The sequence below is a fragment of the Leishmania panamensis genome, assembly GCF_000755165.1.
Source record: "Leishmania panamensis strain MHOM/PA/94/PSC-1 chromosome 35 sequence".
NCBI classification, from domain to species: Eukaryota; Euglenozoa; class Kinetoplastea; order Trypanosomatida; family Trypanosomatidae; genus Leishmania; species Leishmania panamensis.
In genome coordinates this window covers 2,469,860-2,489,993 of record NC_025882.1, presented here as the reverse complement: position 1 = coordinate 2,489,993, position 20,134 = coordinate 2,469,860, and the positions used below count along the sequence as shown (strand labels likewise).

The following is a 20,134-nucleotide window of genomic DNA, read 5'->3' as shown; positions in this document are numbered from 1 at the left end:
ACCCCACACACACACTACAACGACAGCCCTGCAAAAGCACGCATTGAGTCGCAACTGCTTTGGTGAGTTGTCACTCCGCGAGAGCACGCTTGGTGGTTTTCGGCGGCAGCGCAGAGTCGCAGGTGACTGTGCCTGTGTATGTGCTTGTCTTTTGCGATTCTCCGCGGTGTCCACGGGACTAGTGAATGGGTCTCAGCTTCACTGTGCCTGGGCTGTGAGGTAGATGCACCCATACTCACGCCCACGAAGAGCGGAAAAAGGCGTGTATGTGCGCGGCAGCTTGGGTCACAGAGGACATTCACTATTGTATACAAAACTGGAGACAGAGAGCGGAGGTGTGCGACGCACCGAGATTGCGTTGATGTCCACACGGTCCTGCTCTGTCGCTCACTCGCTTGTCCTTCCTTCTTAAGGAAGAAGACAATGGCAAGTTGCATGATAATAAAAGAATGAAAAGTGCGATTGCGCTCCGACAATGCCGCTGAGCAGATGCTCGGTGTCAGTTGCGGGGCGCATGCACGTGTTTGCGTGGGCGTGTATGCCTAGCCTTAGGCGTGGTAGCGAGCAGAGATGGTGGAAGGCTGCTTCTTCAGGTCCTGGGAGTGTTTTTTTTTTCGTTTGTGGCACAGTTCCTGAGCTTGGCGGCCTTGGCCGATAGAATGACACGAAGCGTCGTACGACCTCTCAGTCAATGAACTCGCACCCCATCTTTGGCCACCCTGCGCATTCGTGCAAGCCACCTGTGCTCCCTGCGGCTGTTTAGGCGGATGTCTGCACTAAACATGCGTTCTCGGTTCACGCATCACTTCACTCCTTTGGTTCTCCCCCTCTTTTCCCTTCTGCTGCTCTTGCACCCTGGCACATACCACCGCACGCTCCATCTGCGTAGGGAGTCGTATCAAACGCTATCGGCTGTGTAAAGTTTTTGGTTTCGTTGGCGTCCACGGTGACTCTTACTGCCTTCCTCGCAGGTCTTTGTGGTATTCGCCTGTTTCTCCGTGTTTGGACGTCTGCGTTGTCGTTGACTTTTGAATTGGAGAAATCCACCGACGACCCAGACACACAGACGGATACGTGTCAGGCAGGCCGGCGGACCTTCAGAGAAGCAAGTGAGAGCGCCGCTGTCCCTGACCTCAGACTGCATCAGCAACAAGGGACATCCATAAAACACGAAACACTCTGTCCACATCATACAACCATAATTACCCCAAGAAGAAACCGAACTGATAGAGACCCCCTACTCCCTTTCCCTTTCGCTCCCTTTGCTTTACTCTCTGCGCTGACACTCCGTTCCACCCCCGCTTCGCACCCATTATCAGCCTTCCCGCCCTTCAAGAACACCTCCTCCTCCCTCCCTTCCTCCCTCCCCCCCCCCCCACACACACGCACCGATATCACGCACGAGCGGACATTTGTCTTCTTTGTTTGTGTTCTTGTCTCTTTTCCGAAGTGTATGTGTCGGTGAGGCGCTCTTTTCTTTCTTTGACGACGCCCGCTCGCCTTCCGTCCGGTTTGTCTTCTGTTCCCCCAATAGACCCGCTCTCGACACACGCAGCGAGGGTGTCAGCTCATACGTCATCGATCGCAGGGAGCACACACAGACACGTAGCGAGGGACTGGCGGAAAGGCAGCTTTGGTGCCAAAGCAAACATATCCGAGAACATCCAAAGAATACGGGAAGTGGTGCGCGCACTGAGTCTTCTTTACCCCAGGCATACAAACGCGCGTGGAACGAAGCCGGTTACTGCAGGGCGAGGACAGTCACACACGAGCTGTTGGCGAAAGGAAAGGGACTAGGCGGACATTACCTTCACCTCTGCCTCTCGCTCTCCCCTGCGTATCTGAGGCGGTACGGTGTTTGTCTGCGTCTGCACACGTGTGTGAGTATCGCTTTCTTTTTTTTTACCCGCTTTTAATTTCTCCGTTTGTCCGAGAGAGGGCGAGAGCAGCGGTCCGAGGCAACGTTTGATTGTTTCTTTTCGCTTTCTACTCAATATTCATAGAACACACCCACACACTTCATCGCTGCATCAGCCACCAGCGTAAACGACTTGCCTCTCTCGTCTTCTTCTTTGGATTTTTCTTCTTTGGAGGGCTTTTTTTTAGCGAGAGTACCGTCCCTCACCTTTTCTCTCTCGTCTCCAACGCCGACCCGCATTTACTTTCCTCTTTTACTTTGGTTTTTGTGAGTGTGTCCTTGTAGACACACACACACACACAACGAGAGAGAGGGAGAGACTTGCCGTTGCACGTTAGTAGAAGACGCAAAGCAAGCCCGTGCAATTTGTAGGCGTAACAACACACACACACACGCACACACGGCTAATTTCCTACTGGCGCTTTCTCTTATCCCGCACTCAGTTCTCCTCATCTATACACTTACACACCAACGGATACACACGAGACCCACAGACCGGCAGTCGTCCTACCCTGCACCTCTTTCATGCTCTCTGTAGTCTGAGCATCTCTGCCATCTCGTGGATCATCTTTTTACTGTTATTCGGTGCTGCTCGACTGCTCCCCGCCTTTGGCGTACCCATAGAAGCCCACACACGTTGTTACACGCGTGCATCCGTGTCTCGCTGTACACCTTCGTGTGCTGCGTTCTTTCTGCTTCTTTTTCTCGTTCATTTTCTGCCGCCTTCGCTGTGCCCTCGACGTATACCTCATATGCAAAGATGGCATATCGTCACGGCTCGCACCCCTGCCATGGCTTTGACGAGCTCGCTGCTGCACCGGCAGGGAGGCAGTGCTCTGTGTGCAAGGCGCTATCAGACGGCTCCGATGTGCGCTGGTTCGGCTGTGTGGCGTCTCCTTGTGAGTTCCTGTTGTGTGAAAAGTGTTTCACGGTGCAGGAAGAGCTTCTTGCGCAGCCTCAGGTGGTAATCCGCAACCCGATGCTCGACTACGACGATGGAAAGGCAGCAGTGCACACTCGGCCACGCGAGCAGAGCTACCGTCTCTCGCCGCTCTATGCGGGACGACTACTACGGGTGGTGAGCACTGCCGCCGACGTGTCTGACCCTTCGAGAGAGTACTACCGTATTGCGTCCGGTGGCTGGATCAACCGGTCGCACGTTGTATGTGTGCACCCTCACCCGAGCCCCAGTATGCAGCTGCTTTCCGAAGTACACCTCAACAACCGCAAGCTCGGAAGCGATATTGCGAGTGGTGCGGTAAGTATCAGCGTCTTGTATGACTTGCTGCACGAGTGCATGCAGACGATTGACGAGAACGAGGCCTATGGCATTGTAATGAGCGCGCTCGTCATGTACCCGCTCTTGTCTACGCTGGAAATTCATTGCTGCCACTTCCGCACCGCACCGGACCCGCTGCCGCTGGTAGAGTACGTTCACTTTGTGCTGCACTTTGTGCTCACGAAGCTGGTAGAGCGCATGGACATGGAAGAGGCCCAATTTGTCTTCAAGCTCGTGGATGGCGCTATGGCGTTCCTCTTTGGCGATGTGCTGGCTCGCTGTCTTGGCGCCGCCTATCATCTCGCCTTCACCTGGAAGGTGCGACTGCCGTCCTCTTTTGCCTACCTCGTCTCTCGTGCGCTGGCGACCATGGACCGCCTCCTGCGGTTGCTCCCGGAAGAAGCGTCGGAGCAGTCACCCGCCCTCTGCGCGCCCGCCGTGACTTTGATCCATAACAGCAGAAGCGTAGAGCGGCAGCGACTGGGCCGTCTCATCATCACCATGACAGATATGGGCAGCTGCTTGCTGCAGCACTGCATCCGCGAGACCCGCCTCGACCTCGATGTGCTGCAGCCACTCCGCGATCAGCTGTGCGGTGACCACCGGCATCACCTCTCCAAGGTGTTCTGCGAGGCACTGGCCACGATGGCAGAGGTGGACCTGCTGCGCGTGCAGCGCACCTACCTTCACCTCGACGCTCTCGAGGTTGTGGGTGGCCTGGCGGCCAACTCATGTCTGGCCGAGTCCCAGGTAGCTGTTTTCCGCCTTGTGAAATATCTAGCCAAGCAGTGTCCACACAATATCGCGATGCTCAGCGCTGTTCTCTTAGATAAGCTACTCAAGATGCTTGCTGACACGCAGAGCCCCGCAGTCTATGTGGAGGCGATGGAGTGCTTTTATGAAATGGCCTTCAACGACCCTCGCATTCGTGGCGCCGATGCTGGCGCGAGTGAGATGCCGCAGCCCCAACCGCACGCCTGCACGGCACATACCGGCACCAGTGGCGGCACAGCAGAGAAGGCCAACACTCCCTATCAGTTGCTATGCGTGTACCGCCTGCCCTTCGGTGGTGTATTGATGCCCCTGTGCTCGTACTGTGCGATGCATCACCCGCCCAGCGGTGGTGATCTTATGGAGAGGCCACAATACGCGTACTTCCAGTGCCATTGTCACCACTGCTCCACGGTGGTCACCCGCAGCGCTCTCCAAGTACCACAATTGCCGACGATCCCCCAGACGACCGCACTCAACATACTGGAGGAGCATCTCTCTAAAAAGGCGTTTGCCCTCTCCGCCTATCTGCAGATACCGCAGGCGTTGAACGCGCTTGGCCGACTTCTCCTTCGCGTAGCGCTACAAGACGAAGTCCTGGTGCGCGTGATCGAGGAACTCGTGCGCTATCCCTCTCTTGAGTCGGTGCCCTACGCTGCCCTGGTGGTGAAGGCAAATGCGCACCTGCCTGCAGTGAAACAGTGCTTGGCCCGGTACGCCAACACGGAGCTGAGTCGGTACGTCCACGGCACCTTCGAAGTAGCCACCCCAGCCAAGAACTATGTAGACGAAACGCCGGCAAAGAGCCATCAGCGCAGCGAGCTCGGCCTTTCTGCCTCCCCCTACACGAACTCCACTGTACAGAGCGGATCAATGTACGACATGCGCGGCGTCTTTTCCTGCTCGCGTGACGGCGCGCGCGGTGTCCAGCTCTTCGGCGCTGGCGCCTCTGTGGAGGAGTAGTGTCTGCCCGCGACCCTCTCACGAGGGAGCTGAGATGGCCTCTAGTAATGACTGTACCCTGCGGCAGCACTGGCGCTTACAGAAAATGCTCCGTAGGAGTTTTTGCGTTTTCTTTATTTTTTTCTCTGTTGTTGTTTCTCTGTCTTCTCTTTAGAAACCCGCTCGATATCCCCCCGCCTTCCTGCCCCAAGCGCTTCTGCGGCGGTATTGACGAAGGGGCAAAGGACGGCGTTGGCGCCGATGTGACGTAGTCGCGTGCGGCTGCCATGGAGGGAGCAGCAGAAGAGGGGCGAGGAGGCAGAGAGGCGCCATATCGCTTTCCCGCTTCGGCCATGACCATTTGTGTTCCGTAGTGACCGTGTTCTTTCCTGAAAGCGAAGGGATCTGACGTCCTTGTCGGTCCTTTACCAGCGTTTCCATTCTTATTTTGGGGGTTCGCCATCTCGTTTTGTTTCGGGTTCGTGTCGAGCGACTTTCCCTCTGTGTGTGTGTGTGTGTGCAGTGCATGGGGTGTCAGAGATAGTGTGACAGCGTCAACGTGTGTATGTGTGTGTTAATAGGAGAGGAAGCAGGGGAGGGGGGACCGGTGCGCCTGGTGAGAGGCACAGCATGCGAGGCACCGCTGCGTTGTGTGAGGAGCAGTGTTTAGAACAGAGGCAAAAGTGCCCATTGCAGTGCATGGGCTCGAAACATATCTCATGACATTCCCCCCTCCCCCATTATTCTCGAAGGGCACACCGCCCTTCTGCTTCGCCTGCACTTCTGTGATTTACCTCTAATGCAGCTCTCCTCTTTCGTAGCTGCAGGCGCTTATTTTCGGACTGGGACCAGCCCCCCCTCTCCCGCCCAATTGGCCTACCTGGCGCACCCCAACTCATCCGTATGGCGTGTACGTACATGGGTGTGCACGCGCGTGCGCTTTGATATGCTGGACTCCAGTGATGCTCATGTCATGTATAAAAGGCCGGAAAAGAGAGGCCGGAAAAACGATGATGTGGCTCATTTGTGCCTGGTGCGTCTGTGCTCACGCTTGCAAAGGAATCGGACCCGGTACACAGCCACATGGGGTTCAGAATGGAGGGCTTGTCTTGTGTGTGTTTGTGTGTGTGTGTTTGTTTGTTTGTGCTTGTGTGTAAGGGACACGCAAGCGACAAGCCGAACCGCGGTGTGCGTAACGTGACGAGCCATGAGACGCGAAATCATTTTTTCTCTTTCTCTCTGCCACCGCATTGAGGTTCTTCTGTAGTCGTCGTCGTCTTCTCGGACGTGTTTTTCGATGGCCGGGAAAAAAAGATTAACGTCCGCCCTCCCTCTTCACGCCTGGCTTGTCGCTGCGTTAGCCTCGTTTGTTCTTCTAAGACTCACTCGTTTCCCACCTAGTGTAGGCTTCCTATTCCGCAGTGACCATTTTGTGACGGGCGCGTGCGTCTTGTGCATCTCCCTCACACGACTGAGCATATATGGGAGAAGTGACTACACAGCATCGTAGTGAGAACCAAAAAAAAAACAAGTAACTCAACACTCTCCCCTCGCCTCCCCTTGGCCGATGGTCTTTCTCACCTCTCCCGCCACGATGGTGATGGCAGTCTGTGTGAGAGAGAGTGGGCGTGTCTGTGCTCTCTGTCTTGTATCCTCCTACTTTCTCCGTTTGTCCGCCGTTGTCCACGTGAATGTATCCAGCACAGGAGCCAAGCATTCCAGGTGCACATGTGCCCTCTACAGGCACACGCACTCATCCGACGGGAGGGGGGGGCTGTGAACAAAGGGGATGCCTCCCTGTTGTTTCTCTCCGTCACCCTTCTCTCTTTCGTACGCCTTGTCACCACACGATTCGTGTGCAGTCCCCGCCCCCAGTTTCAGGGTCAAGCATGCTCGTGTTGTCGGTTTCTGCATCGGTGGGTTGGCATCGCAGCTGGGATTGACGATGCTGCTCATGAGCTCGCATTATTGCTCAGAGACATCGTCAGAGAATTGGCCAAGCGCAAAGAAAGAAACATATGCAGAAACTGTCTGCTTGTCTTTCACTCACTCACTCACCATGCTCATCCTCTTCTCTCTGTTATCTGCTCTTTTTCTCTTCCCCGCACCCACGCCGTCTCCCCCGCTACTGATGCTAACACACACACACACACAACCAGCCAAAAGCGAAAAGAGAAGGGAAGTAGCACTGTTCCTATTTTTTTTTCTGTCTTGCGGCCTCGTGCAGCGACAAAACGACTGCTTTGAAATATCCCCACCATCTCTCTCAACACTCTCCTGTGCCCCTCCACCCATCATCGCTCCTTTCCGTCCCTCCTCAACTTACCTGACTTCACTGCGATGGCTGATGCATCGTTGCTGCAGGAGGAGCGTATTGCCGCGCAGCGGGCACGCATTCAAAGCAAACTGCAAGGGCACGCCGGCCAAAATGAGTCCGCCGTTGGATCGTCGAGCGGCGCATCCTCCCGCCCTGCTGTCGAGCAGAAAGTGTTAGACACTCGCCACGAAATGTCGGGTGTGCACCACGCGAACGTTGCCGCCGTCACCAACGTTAGTGCTGCCGCCGAGGCGGCAGAGTCGCAGCGCCGTCAGCGTGTGCAGGATGTGCAGCAGCGACTCGGACAATTGCAGGAACGCAGCGAGGCCGACGCGCAACAGGGTGCGCTGAACTTACATTTCGAGGCGCTCTACCGTCTTGCCGTCCCTCACGAGCTCCATGCAGCCCTCGAGGAGCAGCGCAAGGAGTGCGAGGCGTTCATTGGCGTGAAGGAGAAACTCATCTCGGAGCTGCGTGAGCAACTGCACCAGCGAGAAGAGGAGTACGTTGGTCTGCTCAAGAAGAACAAAGACGAGGTTGGCCGGCTTGTCGACACGATGCGCACTAGCACGGATGACTACCTGCAGCAGTATAGAGCCAAGATTCAGGACATTGAGAAGACGTACGAGTTAGAGCGCAAGGCATACTTAGACCAGTGCGCCGAGGAAGTGAAAGAGCTTGTCAGGACGAGGCGTGCAAGGGAGATCGACTACCGCAAGCAACGTGAGCAGAAGCTGTCAGATGCCCAGCAGGAGCTCGACGAGCGATACGAGTCCGGCTATGAGGACTTCAACAACGTGAAGCGCGAACATCTGTCAGACGTGCACGCGTTGCGCGAGGAGCTCGAGAAATCGAAGGCCGACTATCTTCTCAACGGCGAACGTCTCACGTACAACTTGCAGGTACTGCGGGAGCGCGTGAAGGAGAACCGTAGTGCACAGGCGAAGTACAAGAAAAAGATCGTGCGGCTGCAGGAGACGCTCGCGACGCTGCTCGCACGCCATCAGGACGTGGAGAAGCGGTTTCAGCGCACCAACAACGAGCTTACAAAGCAGCTGCACCGCTTGAACCAGCAGTACACCGACACCCAAGTCAAGTTCGCCAAATTTGAGAGCAAGGATAAGATGAAGTACCGGCAGCTGTGGAAGCTTCACCACGACAAGTGCCAAATCCTTGCGCAAGAGTGCTTACAGGCGGATCGCGTTGTGTTTGAGGAGCTCCTGCAGATGCCATGGCAGCCGCCGGCATTGCGCTACTGGCCTCGCGAGGATATGGGGGTCGAAGCGCAGAAGGACGAGCTGGACGAGCGACCTGAAGAACCGCCGGATGTCGAGTTGTCAGAGGCAGCGCAGATGCTGTTCAGCATTCTCAAGTCGCAGGCGCGGTTCTTAGTGGACAGCAACGTGCACGATGCAATCCAGTCTCTGCAGGGCACGACGCAGGAACAGGCAGACGTGGAGGGCATTCTCACAACGTTGAGGCTCAACCGCACAAGCGACGTGGAGGACATGCTGGAGTACTTTGTAGTGGAAAACGAGGACGAGACGGTCGCACTTGTCAACCCACAAGAAGCACTCAAGGCTCTGCAGGCCTACCTTACTCACCGCGCTGCGGAGGAGGCGAAGGCAATGGCGACAAAAGGTGCAGAAGTGAAGAGCGCAGCGGCCAGCGAGACGCGGACAGCCGAAAAACGGCGTGCGGCAGAGAGGGAGTACTGGCGTAACATGGCCGAAACGGTCCCGAAGGATCACCTGCAGGTCTGGGAGACATTGGAGGATGGCCTCAGTCAGTACCTCGCGCAGCTCCAGCACCGAAAACAACTCATCAGCGATACCGACACGATTCGTGCACAGAATAAGGAGCTCAAAGGTCTGATTCGCCAGTACATGGACAGCTCCATCAACTACGAGCTCTACGCCCCACCTCGGCTTGTCACACAGGTCATGTCCTATCCCTCAGCGCATCCCTAAGAGAGACATCTCGTTGAGGAAGCAGTGCACGGATGTGGTGTGTCGGGGTGGGGTGGGTGGCTGTGCGGCTGGCGGCTGCCCCCTTTTATGCTCTTGTTGCTCCGTGACGATGTAGACTTGCCTTGTGCATCCGTGCGCCAGCACTTACTCGGTCACGTACGACCTGCGGATCCCCTTCCCCGGCTTTGCATACGTAGGCATACAGAGAAGCGTGTGCGCGTTATGCTCCCTTCTTTCTTTTTTTTCCTTATGTCGTTGTTCGCCCTCGCGCGCGCGCGTGCTCGTTCGCTCTTTCCACATGATGTACACTTCAGCCTCCATTACCTTCGGTGCGCCGAACCTCGCTTACTACAAGAAACGGAAAACAAGAGAAGAGACAACAGAGCAGAACGCAAACTCAAAGGTGGGGGGGGGGGCGATTCAGCGCAGCTATGTGGACAACAGCACCCAAGGAGATGCGAGTCTCGTTCTTTCGGAATACAGTGCACTGCCGCGCCTTCTCTTGAGGTGTGTGAGGAGGGGGCGGTGCCCCTTTCTCTTCCACCTGTTCGACCTAAATCGTATCATCTTTACCGTGGAGATGCATGACTGCTCTGTCTGTCCGACAGATGCGCTGCGCGACTACCTCCTTTCTTTTCGCGCTTTGTCCACGCATGTTTCTATGTCTCCGAATGACCTGACCACTATGGTTCGCTCTGTTTGGCCTACTCCCTTCCCATCCCCACCCCGCTCCACCTCTCCTTGCGACGTGACAGCTGTTTACCTGTCCTCTACTTCTTTATAGTGAGACGGTGTGCCTGCTCTCATAAGTCTGCTGTGCAGATACACACGCGATCCAACGTTCGGTGAGGTAGCGCTTCTTCTCTTTACCCCCCCCCCCTGCTCGACTGTTTATCTTTTTTTTCCTCTCAGCACACGCGTGCTTGAATAAAAAACAGTCGTGAGGGAAGACCACATTTTTTGCTGCTGCTGCTGCTCCGGTTGCTCCCCTATCAAGCACGAGCTCAGAGCAGGGCCTCAGCATCGACAACTCTCCCCTCCCTCCCTCTCAGCTGCGTAGCGTATTTCTCTGCTTCCATAGCATTGCACAGGAGGGAAAATAATAGAAAAACTTACACGCGAAAGCCTTTGCCCACCACGCTGCTGTCCTCTTCAAGACGACTTAGCATGTGTGGGCGTGCACGTTTTGTACGGCGTATACCTCTGCCTTTTCACCCCCCTCCCCCTCCCTCTTCGTTTTCCTACTTATTCACCTTTAGCGCGCCTCCTGTGAACCCTCTCTCCACCATGTCCGGCGGCAGCGGGGCTCAGGGCCACTTTATGATTGGCAAGGGGAATGGCCCCACGTCGTTTAACTGGCACGGCTCGGTGCCCACGGTCATGGTAGACAACAACTTCGAGCCCAACTTTCGCCACTTTGACTTCTTCCTGGAGAACGACGAGGTGCCGAACGCGGGGGTTGTCGAGCGTGTGTTTAAGCCAGATGATGGCGAGTCTCACTGGAACCTGCGCACCATGATGAACACGAACGTACGCTGCACCCCGGTGCTTGTCACCAGTCTCTTTGGCGCTGCCTTCGTAAACTTCCTCTACACTCGCTTCCTGAACAAGACCGGCACGGCTGTCCGCTGGTCCTTCTGGACGTGCTATGGCGCGATGCTGGCGTGGAACAACTTCACCAAGTTCATTGCCCGCGAGCGGTACTTCCAACGCGACTTCCAGCGCAACCAGCTGTACTCGCATGATGAGCTACGTCAGCAGCGCGATCACCAGCGCGTCCGCGAGGCGCTGTACGAGAAAAACTTTGTGACGAACCCCGTCGCAGAGTACCGCATCAAGGCATGGCAAGTCGCGGAGCGTTTTGCGTAACGATGCTACCGTCACGCAGAGCTGCGCTGAACTCTTTGAGCGCTCGTCCGCATCTCTGCTACGATGTGTGTGAGTGTGTGAGTGATATATATGTGTGTTAGTGAGGGTACGTATGTGTAGTTATGCTTCCACTTTTGCCTCTTGCGGTCGTGTCTCGTTTGTGGGAGCGGTGGCGTTTGCATCCCAGACGCACACAAGAAGAACCCCCCAAAACAACCCTCATTGAAGTGGAGGCGAATGCACGTGGCGTGTAAATGCGGCGTTGTGCTTATATGCCGCCGTTTAGGGCCCCCCACGCTCCCCTTCCCCTTCACCTTACTTTCTCTCTTGCTCGTCCTTACGCAGCCCGCAAACGCGGTGGAGAGGAGAGTACGAAAGGGAGGGGTGCCGGTCATGTCCAGGACTCGGAGCACACCCATCACCGCTCCCCTCTGGAGAAGTGTCGGCGACTCTGCCAAGCATCGTGTGCTCTCTCTGGTCTCGCCGTGTTGCCCTCAAACGCGTCTTTTTGCCATCGCCATGCGTACGTCAAGCATCGTTTCTCTGCTTCTTCTCTTCCTCTTTCGAGCCCTCTGTTGCAACACTGCAGCTACCCAGCTTTACACGGTCTTCCTCCTTTCTATTTTTTCCCTTTCTTGGCCTTCCCCCACTTGATCTGTCTGTGCCTGTAACTTTGGGCTGCACTGTTCGTCGTCGTGCTGTGTCAGGTCCATCCGCTAACGGATAGAACCATCTGGGCGCCCGACCGTGAACTGCTGGTGCGGTATTGGAGAAGGGGTGTTACAGAGTTGCTGTCCACGCGACTCTTCTGCGTCACCCCCACCTCTCCCCTTCATCTCTCCCTGTCCTCGCTTCTCCAATGTCCTTGTCGAACAAACGCGAGGTACGCGAGCACGTTAAGCTCGTACTGCAGCCATACGAGGAAAGCGGCCACATTGATGTCGAAGATGTAAAGACACTTACACGGGTGGCGTCGGACGCTGTCGTCACCCTCCCTGCCACGCTGACGAGCGTCGCAACAGTCGCATTGACGACCTTGCAAAACCTGCTGAGCAGTCGTACGGGCGCGAAACCTGAGGTGATGGAGGCCATTGCCCGGGACCTGGAGGCGAACAGTGTAACCTCGGGGCAGGCAAACGGTAGCGCTGCCTCGTCCCACGAAGGCGGCACCGCGACGGAGGAGATGGGCAACAGCAGTGACGCGAGCGCCACCACTGCCGGCGCAGCGGTGCTTAGCTTTAGCGCCTTCAAGGCTCGTATGGCAAAGAAGAGAGATGAGCTGAAGGCAGAGCGCGACACAGTCGCGGAAATTACCTCAACGGCCACCACTCATGTCGAGCCCATCACCGCCACCGCACCGCCTCCAGAATCGTCGCCGAAAGTCCAGAGGGAAGAAGCGCACACCACTACTGTGGGCACCGACCTGACCGAGTCTCGCAATCTCTCCAACCAACCCAGCGCAGCTCCCACGCCGTCCCTGCGACCCTCCACGGCGCCCGCTCCGTCTTCCATACCGGAGATGGCTGAAGAGGCGGCTCTCTCTCGTGAGCGCGACGAGGTTGCAAGCGAGCAGCCACCGGCAAAGATGGAGAAGAAGGAGGCCTTTGCCATCTCCGCTTTCCCAGACCCAGACGAGGAGGTTGACCTCTACGCGGGCCTCACGCCCTTGTCGCGGGGTCGTGGGCGTGGACGTGGGCGTGGACGGGGCCGTGGGCGAGGGGGGCCGCCGTATTTCCACCCCGCGCACAACCCCTACGGCACAACACACCCGCACCATCATCACGGAGCGCCACCCCCATTGCACCAGTACGGAGGGGCGCCGCCACCATCACATCACCAATATGGCTTCCCGCCACCATCACACCACCACTACGGTATGCCGCCGCCGCCACCGCACGCGCACCACGGCAGCTACGGACCCAACACATCCCGCCATCGTCCGTATTAGGAAAGCGCAGGCGTGTCTCGACCTCCCTCCTTACGTGGTGAACACTACAGACTGGAGCCGCTACATCTCTCTCTCTCCCCCACCCCCACCCGTCCACCGAGTAGGAGATTTCCTTGTGGCCCCTGTATGCAGGCGTGTGTACCCGAGCCGCATCGTGGTGCAGTGTTACACGGTGTACCTGACAGCTCACCCCTCCTTCCGCCACTGTCGCCGTTGATTGCCGATCTTTCTGCCTCTCTTTGTTTCTCAGCTTCTTGGTGCCTTCACGTTGCTCTTGTTCACCCCCCCTTTCCCGATTTCTTCGTTTTTTTTTTCGCCTGCTCCTGTCGTATTCCCTTCTTGCGCCTCGCCGCTTTCTTGCCGCGAGAGTTGGAGCGCGCTCTTGACCTCATTGGTGCGCGTGACTGGGTGTGTTTGTGCCTTGGCACCATAATCCTCTCCGCCGCCTCCTTAATGCCTCCCTCCTCTCCCTCTTTCCTCGTTCTTCTCCCTCTCAGCCGATACACTCACTGACATAGAGAGCGATTTGTGTTCCCTCTCCCCCACCCCCTTGCCTCTGCTGAGCACATCTTCGAAGAACAGAAGGGAGCACGCGCAGTGGGTGCGCCTCCCTCTCCCTTCATCTTCTCTTTCCCACGAGAAGAAAAACGAAGGACGCGTCACAGCGTAAGTGTACACGGAGCCGTGATTAACATGTTTGTTGTGTATGTCGGTGGGCCTACCAGCGTTTTGGCGTGCGTGTATGGCGCGAGTCCTCTGCGTTTGTTCTTCCGACATGGATTCGACATACCCCCGCCTCTTCGAGAGTCGCAGGCGCCAGAGCAAGCGCAGCAGCACATTCGGTGCCTCCTTCGTCGAAAAGAAAGAAAAACCCCATAATGCCTCCCTCCTTCCTCTGTACCTTGAACGTTCATTTTGTTGTTGCATGTTGTGCTCCCTCCTCTGATGCCTTGGCGCCTCCCCCTCCTCCAGGCGTTGGTCTCTCTCTCTCTCCCGTTTCTTTCGTGAGAAATGGTGCCGTAAAAAAAAAAAAGTGACCCTCGCGCAGGCGTGTGCGTGTGTGTGGGTGTGATGTCTCTGTGTGCACCCTCATGTGTGGCCTTTGTGGGTGACATAGCAGTGTGTGTTCTCTGTTGATTCTTTGTGTTGGTGTTTGCTGTGCGGCGTGTGCTGAATTGCTTACCAGGCGCCGTGAAAGTTATTTTTTTTTTTTGCTGTAGGAGGTGAACGTCCCTTCATCCCCTTGCCCAGCCCCCTTCATCACCAGCACCATCGTCGGCACCGCGCGTTGGCTTCCTTTCCTTGGACCCTCTCGCTCTCCCTCTCTCTCTCTCTCTGGAGCTTGTCGAGCACCATTTTGAGGGAGCAAAGAAGCGGAAAAACGCAACACACTCACACAGGCATCCACACTGCTTCTTATGTGACTACACTAGAAGAGTGCGCTAGAGGTGGAACCCACCAACGCAGCGAGTTATTGTCGTGCTCAGGTGGCGTCATGGCGATTCCCATCGGAGCCTAGGTACAACCTCCCCCCCCTCCTCCCCCACAGCCACACGCGCATGCACGCAGAGGAGATCGTAATGGGGGAGACTGGGTCATTCTCAGACCTTCTCTGAAGGATAGCAAGGCAAACAGCTGTGTGGACGGAAACCTGCTGAAGAAGGGGATCCCGCTGGGAGTGACGGTTGGTACGCCGTTTTGACGCTACGACGCACCCCGACTCAGCCCTCTTGGGCATAGCAGGAGATTGTGAAGACCGGATATGCCATTACTGGTGTGTCTTGTCTTTCGGTGCTGCCGCCTGCAAATGCGCACTCTTCACAATGGTGACTCGCTTCTCGCTCTCATATTAGTCTGACGGTGAAGGAGCGACGTGGTGAGAGCGGAGACACATGAAGCGGTGTACAAGTGAGCGTGTGTGCGCTCGAGGGCGCAATTACCTCACTTACAAATACCGCACGCGTATCTGTGTCGTTGCCAGTGTCTTGGACGCTGCCCCATCCCTACCTCGCTTGTCTGCCTCTATGTGTATGTGTTGGCTGGCCACGTGCTTTTCTTCTGTTGCGCCTGACTATGCGTGCCTGCATGAGAAATGTATGTTCGAAGTATTTGAGCGACGCCCTGGAGTGAGAAACGGACGAAACCAAAGAAGTTGTAAAAAAGCGTGGATAGAGCGCACGACAATCCTGTCGTTCCCTCTTACCCAGCCCTCACCTTTTGCGTGTCACTGCACTGCACTACACGCCTTCTGTGTGCTGAGTTGCTCTGGCGGCGTGTTGCATCTTTTCCCCTTCTCTTATATTTCGCTTGCCGCAGTGCTTTGAAAGCGCGGCTGTGACCCCCAGATGCATCTTGCGTTTGTTTGTGATAGCACATGGCAACTTCCTACCACAGCAGGTGGCACACGGGTGTCTCCATGCGCCTGTTACGGAACGGGCGTTTCTTCTTCGCTTAGCCCTGCTCGCAACCCGGCGGCACGTTTGGGCACTTGCTTATTACAACGTCTCTCTCTCTCTCTGTGTGGGTGTGTATGTGGGTGTGTAGCCTCATGCTCTTTTGCTGTCGCTGTGGCAGTGTGCCACGCCATGTCATCTGTCTTCTCTCCGCCTACAGTAGTGAAAACCACACCGAACTGAGCCACGGTCCTTCTCGAACCCACGCTGATTAAGAGTTGAACACACACGCGCAGTCCGCTCGAATGTGTTCTGCACCGGTGCGTATCTGTGTCAAGTGTATCTGCCAGATGTAATTTGCCTCTCTCTGGTAGCTTAAGAAGACCTTTTTCCTTGATTCGGGAAAGAGAGAGGCGATTCTCGCATGGGCCCTGCACAGTTGCCCCGTAGTGTCATCGCAAGATGGCGCCTCCGTTGCGCTCGCGTTGTTTCATCTCTTGCAGGCTCTCTCTACATTATTAATCGCTCTCTGCTGTTCTCCCTCTTTTCGCATACCTCTCTCACCCCCTACACATCCTTGACCGCCACCTCCACTTGCGTGGCACACGTGCGCGCTTTGTCGTCCTCTATGACACCATCTCCGCCATCTTACCCCCATGGAGGAACTTTCCTTGAAGCAAACCTCTTCGTCACTCTTCCAGCACACGCGACGGGTGGTTGGCGGAGGTCGGTGTACGGTGGTAGGGCAGAGAAGGTGGCAGCGGCTTCTTCGTCCTGCTCGCTTTCGCTTTTGTTTTCCAGAGTTCACATTTTGTGTTTCCTGCCGCCGCCGCCGTCGTCGTCGTCCTGGTGCACCTGTGCCGGGCTGTTTTCTTTTAGGACTCAGGGCCATGCATATTCCCTTCTCCGCACCAAGACAGCGTCATCTATTCAGTAGGACGAGTGTGCGGGTCAGCCCTAGCCACTCCACCCCACTTCCCTTCCCTTCCTCTCTTCTTCTTCTCCGCCTCTTCCCACCTCTCTCCTTCTCGGTAAGCGATGGCGTTGCCGTTTCCGGAGAAGTACTACGAGGTCGTCAGGTACTTTGACTACTATATTGGCAACCTGGAGGAGACTCCGCTGCTATCAGATGAGCAACGGCTGCTGTTCTATGCTCTGCGCCAGCAAGCCGACCACGGCCAGTGCACCACTGCGGCTCCGTCCATGTGGTACGCGAGGGAGCGCTACAAGCATCGGGCGTGGAAGCAACTCGGGTGCATGTCACCATTCGAAGCGATGGTGTTCTTTGTGCAGCAATTTGAGCAGCTCCTCATGCAGTTGGAGAGTCAGACCGAGTCATCAGTGTCCACGGCAGGGGCCACCACCCGTGCAGGCGGTGTCGATTGGCCATCGCGTCTGCAAGAAATGAAGGCCAATACGGTACCAAACCCTGGAGACCCGGGGCACAGAAGTTGCCCTTTGGAGTGCGACGGTGCCCGTGCCAGCAACGGCGCCGTCGCTGTGAGCCAGGGGCCCTCCCCCTCTCCTTCAAACGAGGAAGCGCAACAGGGATCGTTCCCATTAGCACTCAGCTCTGCAGAGATGGCCGGCTGGGATGCAGATATTGTCTCTCACTCCCGGCCCACACTAGAGAACATACGCTATCTTGCCGCGGAGCTGATGCGAGCGCGGCATGCGTTTCAGGGCGTGCGGCAAGAAATCGCACCGAGACGTGTCGAGGAGAACGGCGCCCGCGCTTCTCTCAGCGGCCCTCCGATTCCAACAGGCGGCTCCTGTTTGCCCCTCGCTGGCGCCTCCCTCGCAGCTGCTGGACCACCCCTGAAGCCGATCTGGTGCGGTAACGGCAGCGCCACACATGTGCCAATTGTACCGCCTCCAGTTCGCCCGTCAGCACGATCAATGACAGAGGCCGCCGTGCGTGATGCATGCGGGGCACCGAACTTGAAAAAGGTGTCTTTTGCCACCGGCAGATCAGGCACCACGAGCGCTTCGCCAGCCTGGTTTGACTGGCACCTATGGGGGAGTATCGCATAGGGGTACTTGCTCGGCAAGCAAATCATGGATGCAGCGCTGACACCAAATGGAAACTTTGCTTATCCACCCTTAGATCGCGTCTCCGGAGCTGCACCCCCTGGATTCAGCTCTCTCTTTACAGTCTTTTTCACATTGGTGGTGTTACGCGGGTTTTCATTCGTTGGCATCGACACGCTTTTTGCTTCAGGTTCGCGCACGTGTGCATCTGTCTGTGTTTGGATATCAGGCGTCTGCTCACTCTGGCGCGTTGCAATCTCCGCTACAGAGCGCCCTATCTGAAAAGCTAAGCGGAGAGCAGATGGACCATAATGACGTGGGTAAGAGAGCGAGTCCAATGCACATCTCCCTGTGCGCGCATGCGCTTGGATGCACTGCATTCACGCGCACCAGCGCGGAAATTACCTCTCCCAGAAAGTCCGCTTCACTCCCCGCCTTTCCTCTCCGCCTTCCGTCTCGGCTGTACCCTTGGTGTGTTGTTGTCAACGTTTCCTCCTCCTCGCTCTTCTTCTGTTGTCTCCCAGCCTCTTACTTACCAGGCGCGTCTTACGTGGGTATAGCGCCATTTTCCCTCTTTCCTTTTCCGTGTAGGGCTTCGCTTTGCTGTGCTTGCGGTCGCGAAAAGTGGTGCGCTGCGGGAGATAGGGAGGAGGTGGAGCGGCACCGCACTTCCGCGTACAGGAAAGTAACCTATTCTGTGTCTTGGAGACAGTCAAGCGCCTCCATCATCATCGACACCCTCGGTAATCAGGAAATCATCATTCTCATCGTGTCTCTCTCCCACGAATGAGTCCAACGGTGCACGCCCCCCACCACAGCTCAGCTGCCTGTGTAGCACCACGGCTAAACGCTCGTCGTCGAGGACGAACTGCCCGGCCACTGAATCGAGCCATGCGTCTAACGGGCTCTCCCTCTCTTTCCTCGCCCTTTCCCCAGATGCGTGCTACGCGATAGGCGCGAGGCGGACTCGAGCGCACACTACGTGCCTCGATCCACGCGGGTCCGTACCCGGGGTCCTACTCGAGGACGGGGGTGGTGGCGTCTGTCGTGCGAGTACCGGGGGGTGGCTTAGGGGGCACGCCGGGGGTGCACGAGGGGGAAGTCGGCCAGCCTCGGGCAAGGGCCGTCGGAACCACTGCATCTGGCCTGTGCGTCATGCTTCCCCCTCCGTCGCATCAAGCGGCGGCATTCCAGAATGTGGTGCGGCGACTCGCCACATCGGAGTCTGGAGGAAGTGGTGGTGCAATTGGGGATTTAGTGTCGAGTTGGCACTGCGGAAAGAGTATGGTTTGGCTCCAGGCATCACTAGCGGCACCGGGTCCCATACCCTCCTCAAAGTGGTGATTGAAGTGGGTTGCGCAGTGGCTGCTCGGCGCTGCGGTGACATCTTCGTGGCCCCACCTGCGCTGTGCCACGTAGGGGTGCCTTTCATCGCTCGCGCATAGCAAGTGCTTGTCATTGAGCCGATCGTGCTGAACGGCTCCAGTCTGGTCGTGCCGCGCTTTCGAGTCCCCCAAATCGGGCGGTGCGACGCCGCTTGGTATCTGAAGAAGAACCCTCCGTACCACCAGGTCACTCTTAACTCTGCAGCCGGACGTGAAGTGTCTTCCTCTAGGAGGATTGTCGCAGCAAAGCCAAGCCGCCACGGCTGCAGCATAGTCCTTGGAAAGGAGAGGAGAGGGGGGGAGCACACCTTTACGCATGCGCTCCTGTATAAGCACGGGGACGTCACCGCCGAGCTTTTTTCTCCTTCTGCACCGGCATGCTGAAAAGCGAGGAGACGAAATGCCCTACCGGCTCGTGAGGATAAACTTCATCGCGTCCGGGGCACAGGCTTGTACCGCAGCTCCGTCAAGGAGCCGTGACCACCCCGCACCGTTTGGCGTCGCGCAGCCCACTGGCATAGGGCGCAGGCCACATCCAAGATTGCGCTCAGCAGCACCGTAACGGAACAGCGGCAGGTGGATGCGCATCTTCGTTGAATCGTAGACACGGTGCGTAGTGAGCGGGTGCAAATGCTGTGATGGCCGCAGGCCTCTTCAGCAGAGCCCCAGCCTCGGCCATTTCCGCTGACGCCACGGGTCCGCACAGCCGTACGCGAGGGCAGGCGGCAGGTTCTTGACTTCCGCCCAACGAGTGCATACGGAATTTGGGGATACCACGCGCGGAGCTGGCGGACCATCATCAGGGAACTGAAGAAGAACCGATATGACGAGAAAAAAAAGAGAACGCACGTATACAACCACGCATACTTTCTGCTCTACGTCTTTCCTTCCCCCGCGGTGCCTAGTGCAGCGTGTGGTGCGGTGCGTGCTGCTGCACTTCATGGAGCACTCTCCCACTGCATAGTCCGTCTGATCGACCCGTATTCTCGTACTGCTCGCACGCACCCCTCTTTCCTTTGTGTCCCTCCTACCCGCAAGGGCGTTTACGAGTATACGTAACTTCGCGTGTGGGCGTGTGGGCGTGTGGGCGTGTCGGCGTGGGCGTCTTTTAAACGGATGTAGAGGCGAACACCACGACAACGAGAACGGGACACCGCCTCTCTTGTCGCAGCGCTCCTTCTTTTCCAGCTCCCCTCTTCGTCTTTCTCAGCGTCAAGTCTCGGGCCCTGCTCCGCCCTGTCCCTCCTCCTCAGTGCGCCAGCGCTGCCTCAGCGTCACCGCACGCACAGACGTGCACGTATACGTCGTCGC

General features: G+C 56.9%; 5 protein-coding genes across 5 annotated transcripts, besides 2 other annotated features; all 5 read left to right on the top strand.

Annotated features, from left to right (window-relative positions):
* Positions 1–2,678: 2,678 nt before the first annotated feature.
* LPMP_356790 (hypothetical protein) lies at positions 2,679–4,931 on the top strand (the record flags this gene model as incomplete). The annotated part of the gene is made up of 1 exon (XM_010705305.1): positions 2,679–4,931. One exon carries the CDS (start codon positions 2,679–2,681, stop codon positions 4,929–4,931), a length of 2,253 nt encoding a protein of 750 aa, XP_010703607.1.
* Positions 4,932–7,250: 2,319 nt separating this feature from the next.
* Positions 7,251–9,197, top strand: LPMP_356780 (hypothetical protein; the record flags this gene model as incomplete). The annotated part of the gene is made up of 1 exon (XM_010705304.1): positions 7,251–9,197. One exon carries the CDS (start codon positions 7,251–7,253, stop codon positions 9,195–9,197), a length of 1,947 nt encoding a protein of 648 aa, XP_010703606.1.
* A 1,287-nt stretch (positions 9,198–10,484) lies between these two features.
* Positions 10,485–11,066, top strand: LPMP_356770 (hypothetical protein; the record flags this gene model as incomplete). Its single annotated transcript, XM_010705303.1, has 1 exon — positions 10,485–11,066. The coding sequence occupies one exon, from the start codon at positions 10,485–10,487 to the stop codon at positions 11,064–11,066; it is 582 nt and encodes a 193-aa protein (XP_010703605.1).
* Positions 11,067–11,925: 859 nt separating this feature from the next.
* Positions 11,926–13,014, top strand: LPMP_356760 (hypothetical protein; the record flags this gene model as incomplete). The annotated part of the gene is made up of 1 exon (XM_010705302.1): positions 11,926–13,014. One exon carries the CDS (start codon positions 11,926–11,928, stop codon positions 13,012–13,014), a length of 1,089 nt encoding a protein of 362 aa, XP_010703604.1.
* Positions 13,015–16,445: 3,431 nt separating this feature from the next.
* LPMP_356750 (hypothetical protein) lies at positions 16,446–17,441 on the top strand (the record flags this gene model as incomplete). The annotated part of the gene is made up of 1 exon (XM_010705301.1): positions 16,446–17,441. The coding sequence occupies one exon, from the start codon at positions 16,446–16,448 to the stop codon at positions 17,439–17,441; it is 996 nt and encodes a 331-aa protein (XP_010703603.1).
* A 756-nt stretch (positions 17,442–18,197) lies between these two features.
* Positions 18,198–18,759: a repeat region.
* A 204-nt stretch (positions 18,760–18,963) lies between these two features.
* Positions 18,964–19,565: a repeat region.
* Between the last annotated feature and the right edge of the window lie 569 nt (positions 19,566–20,134).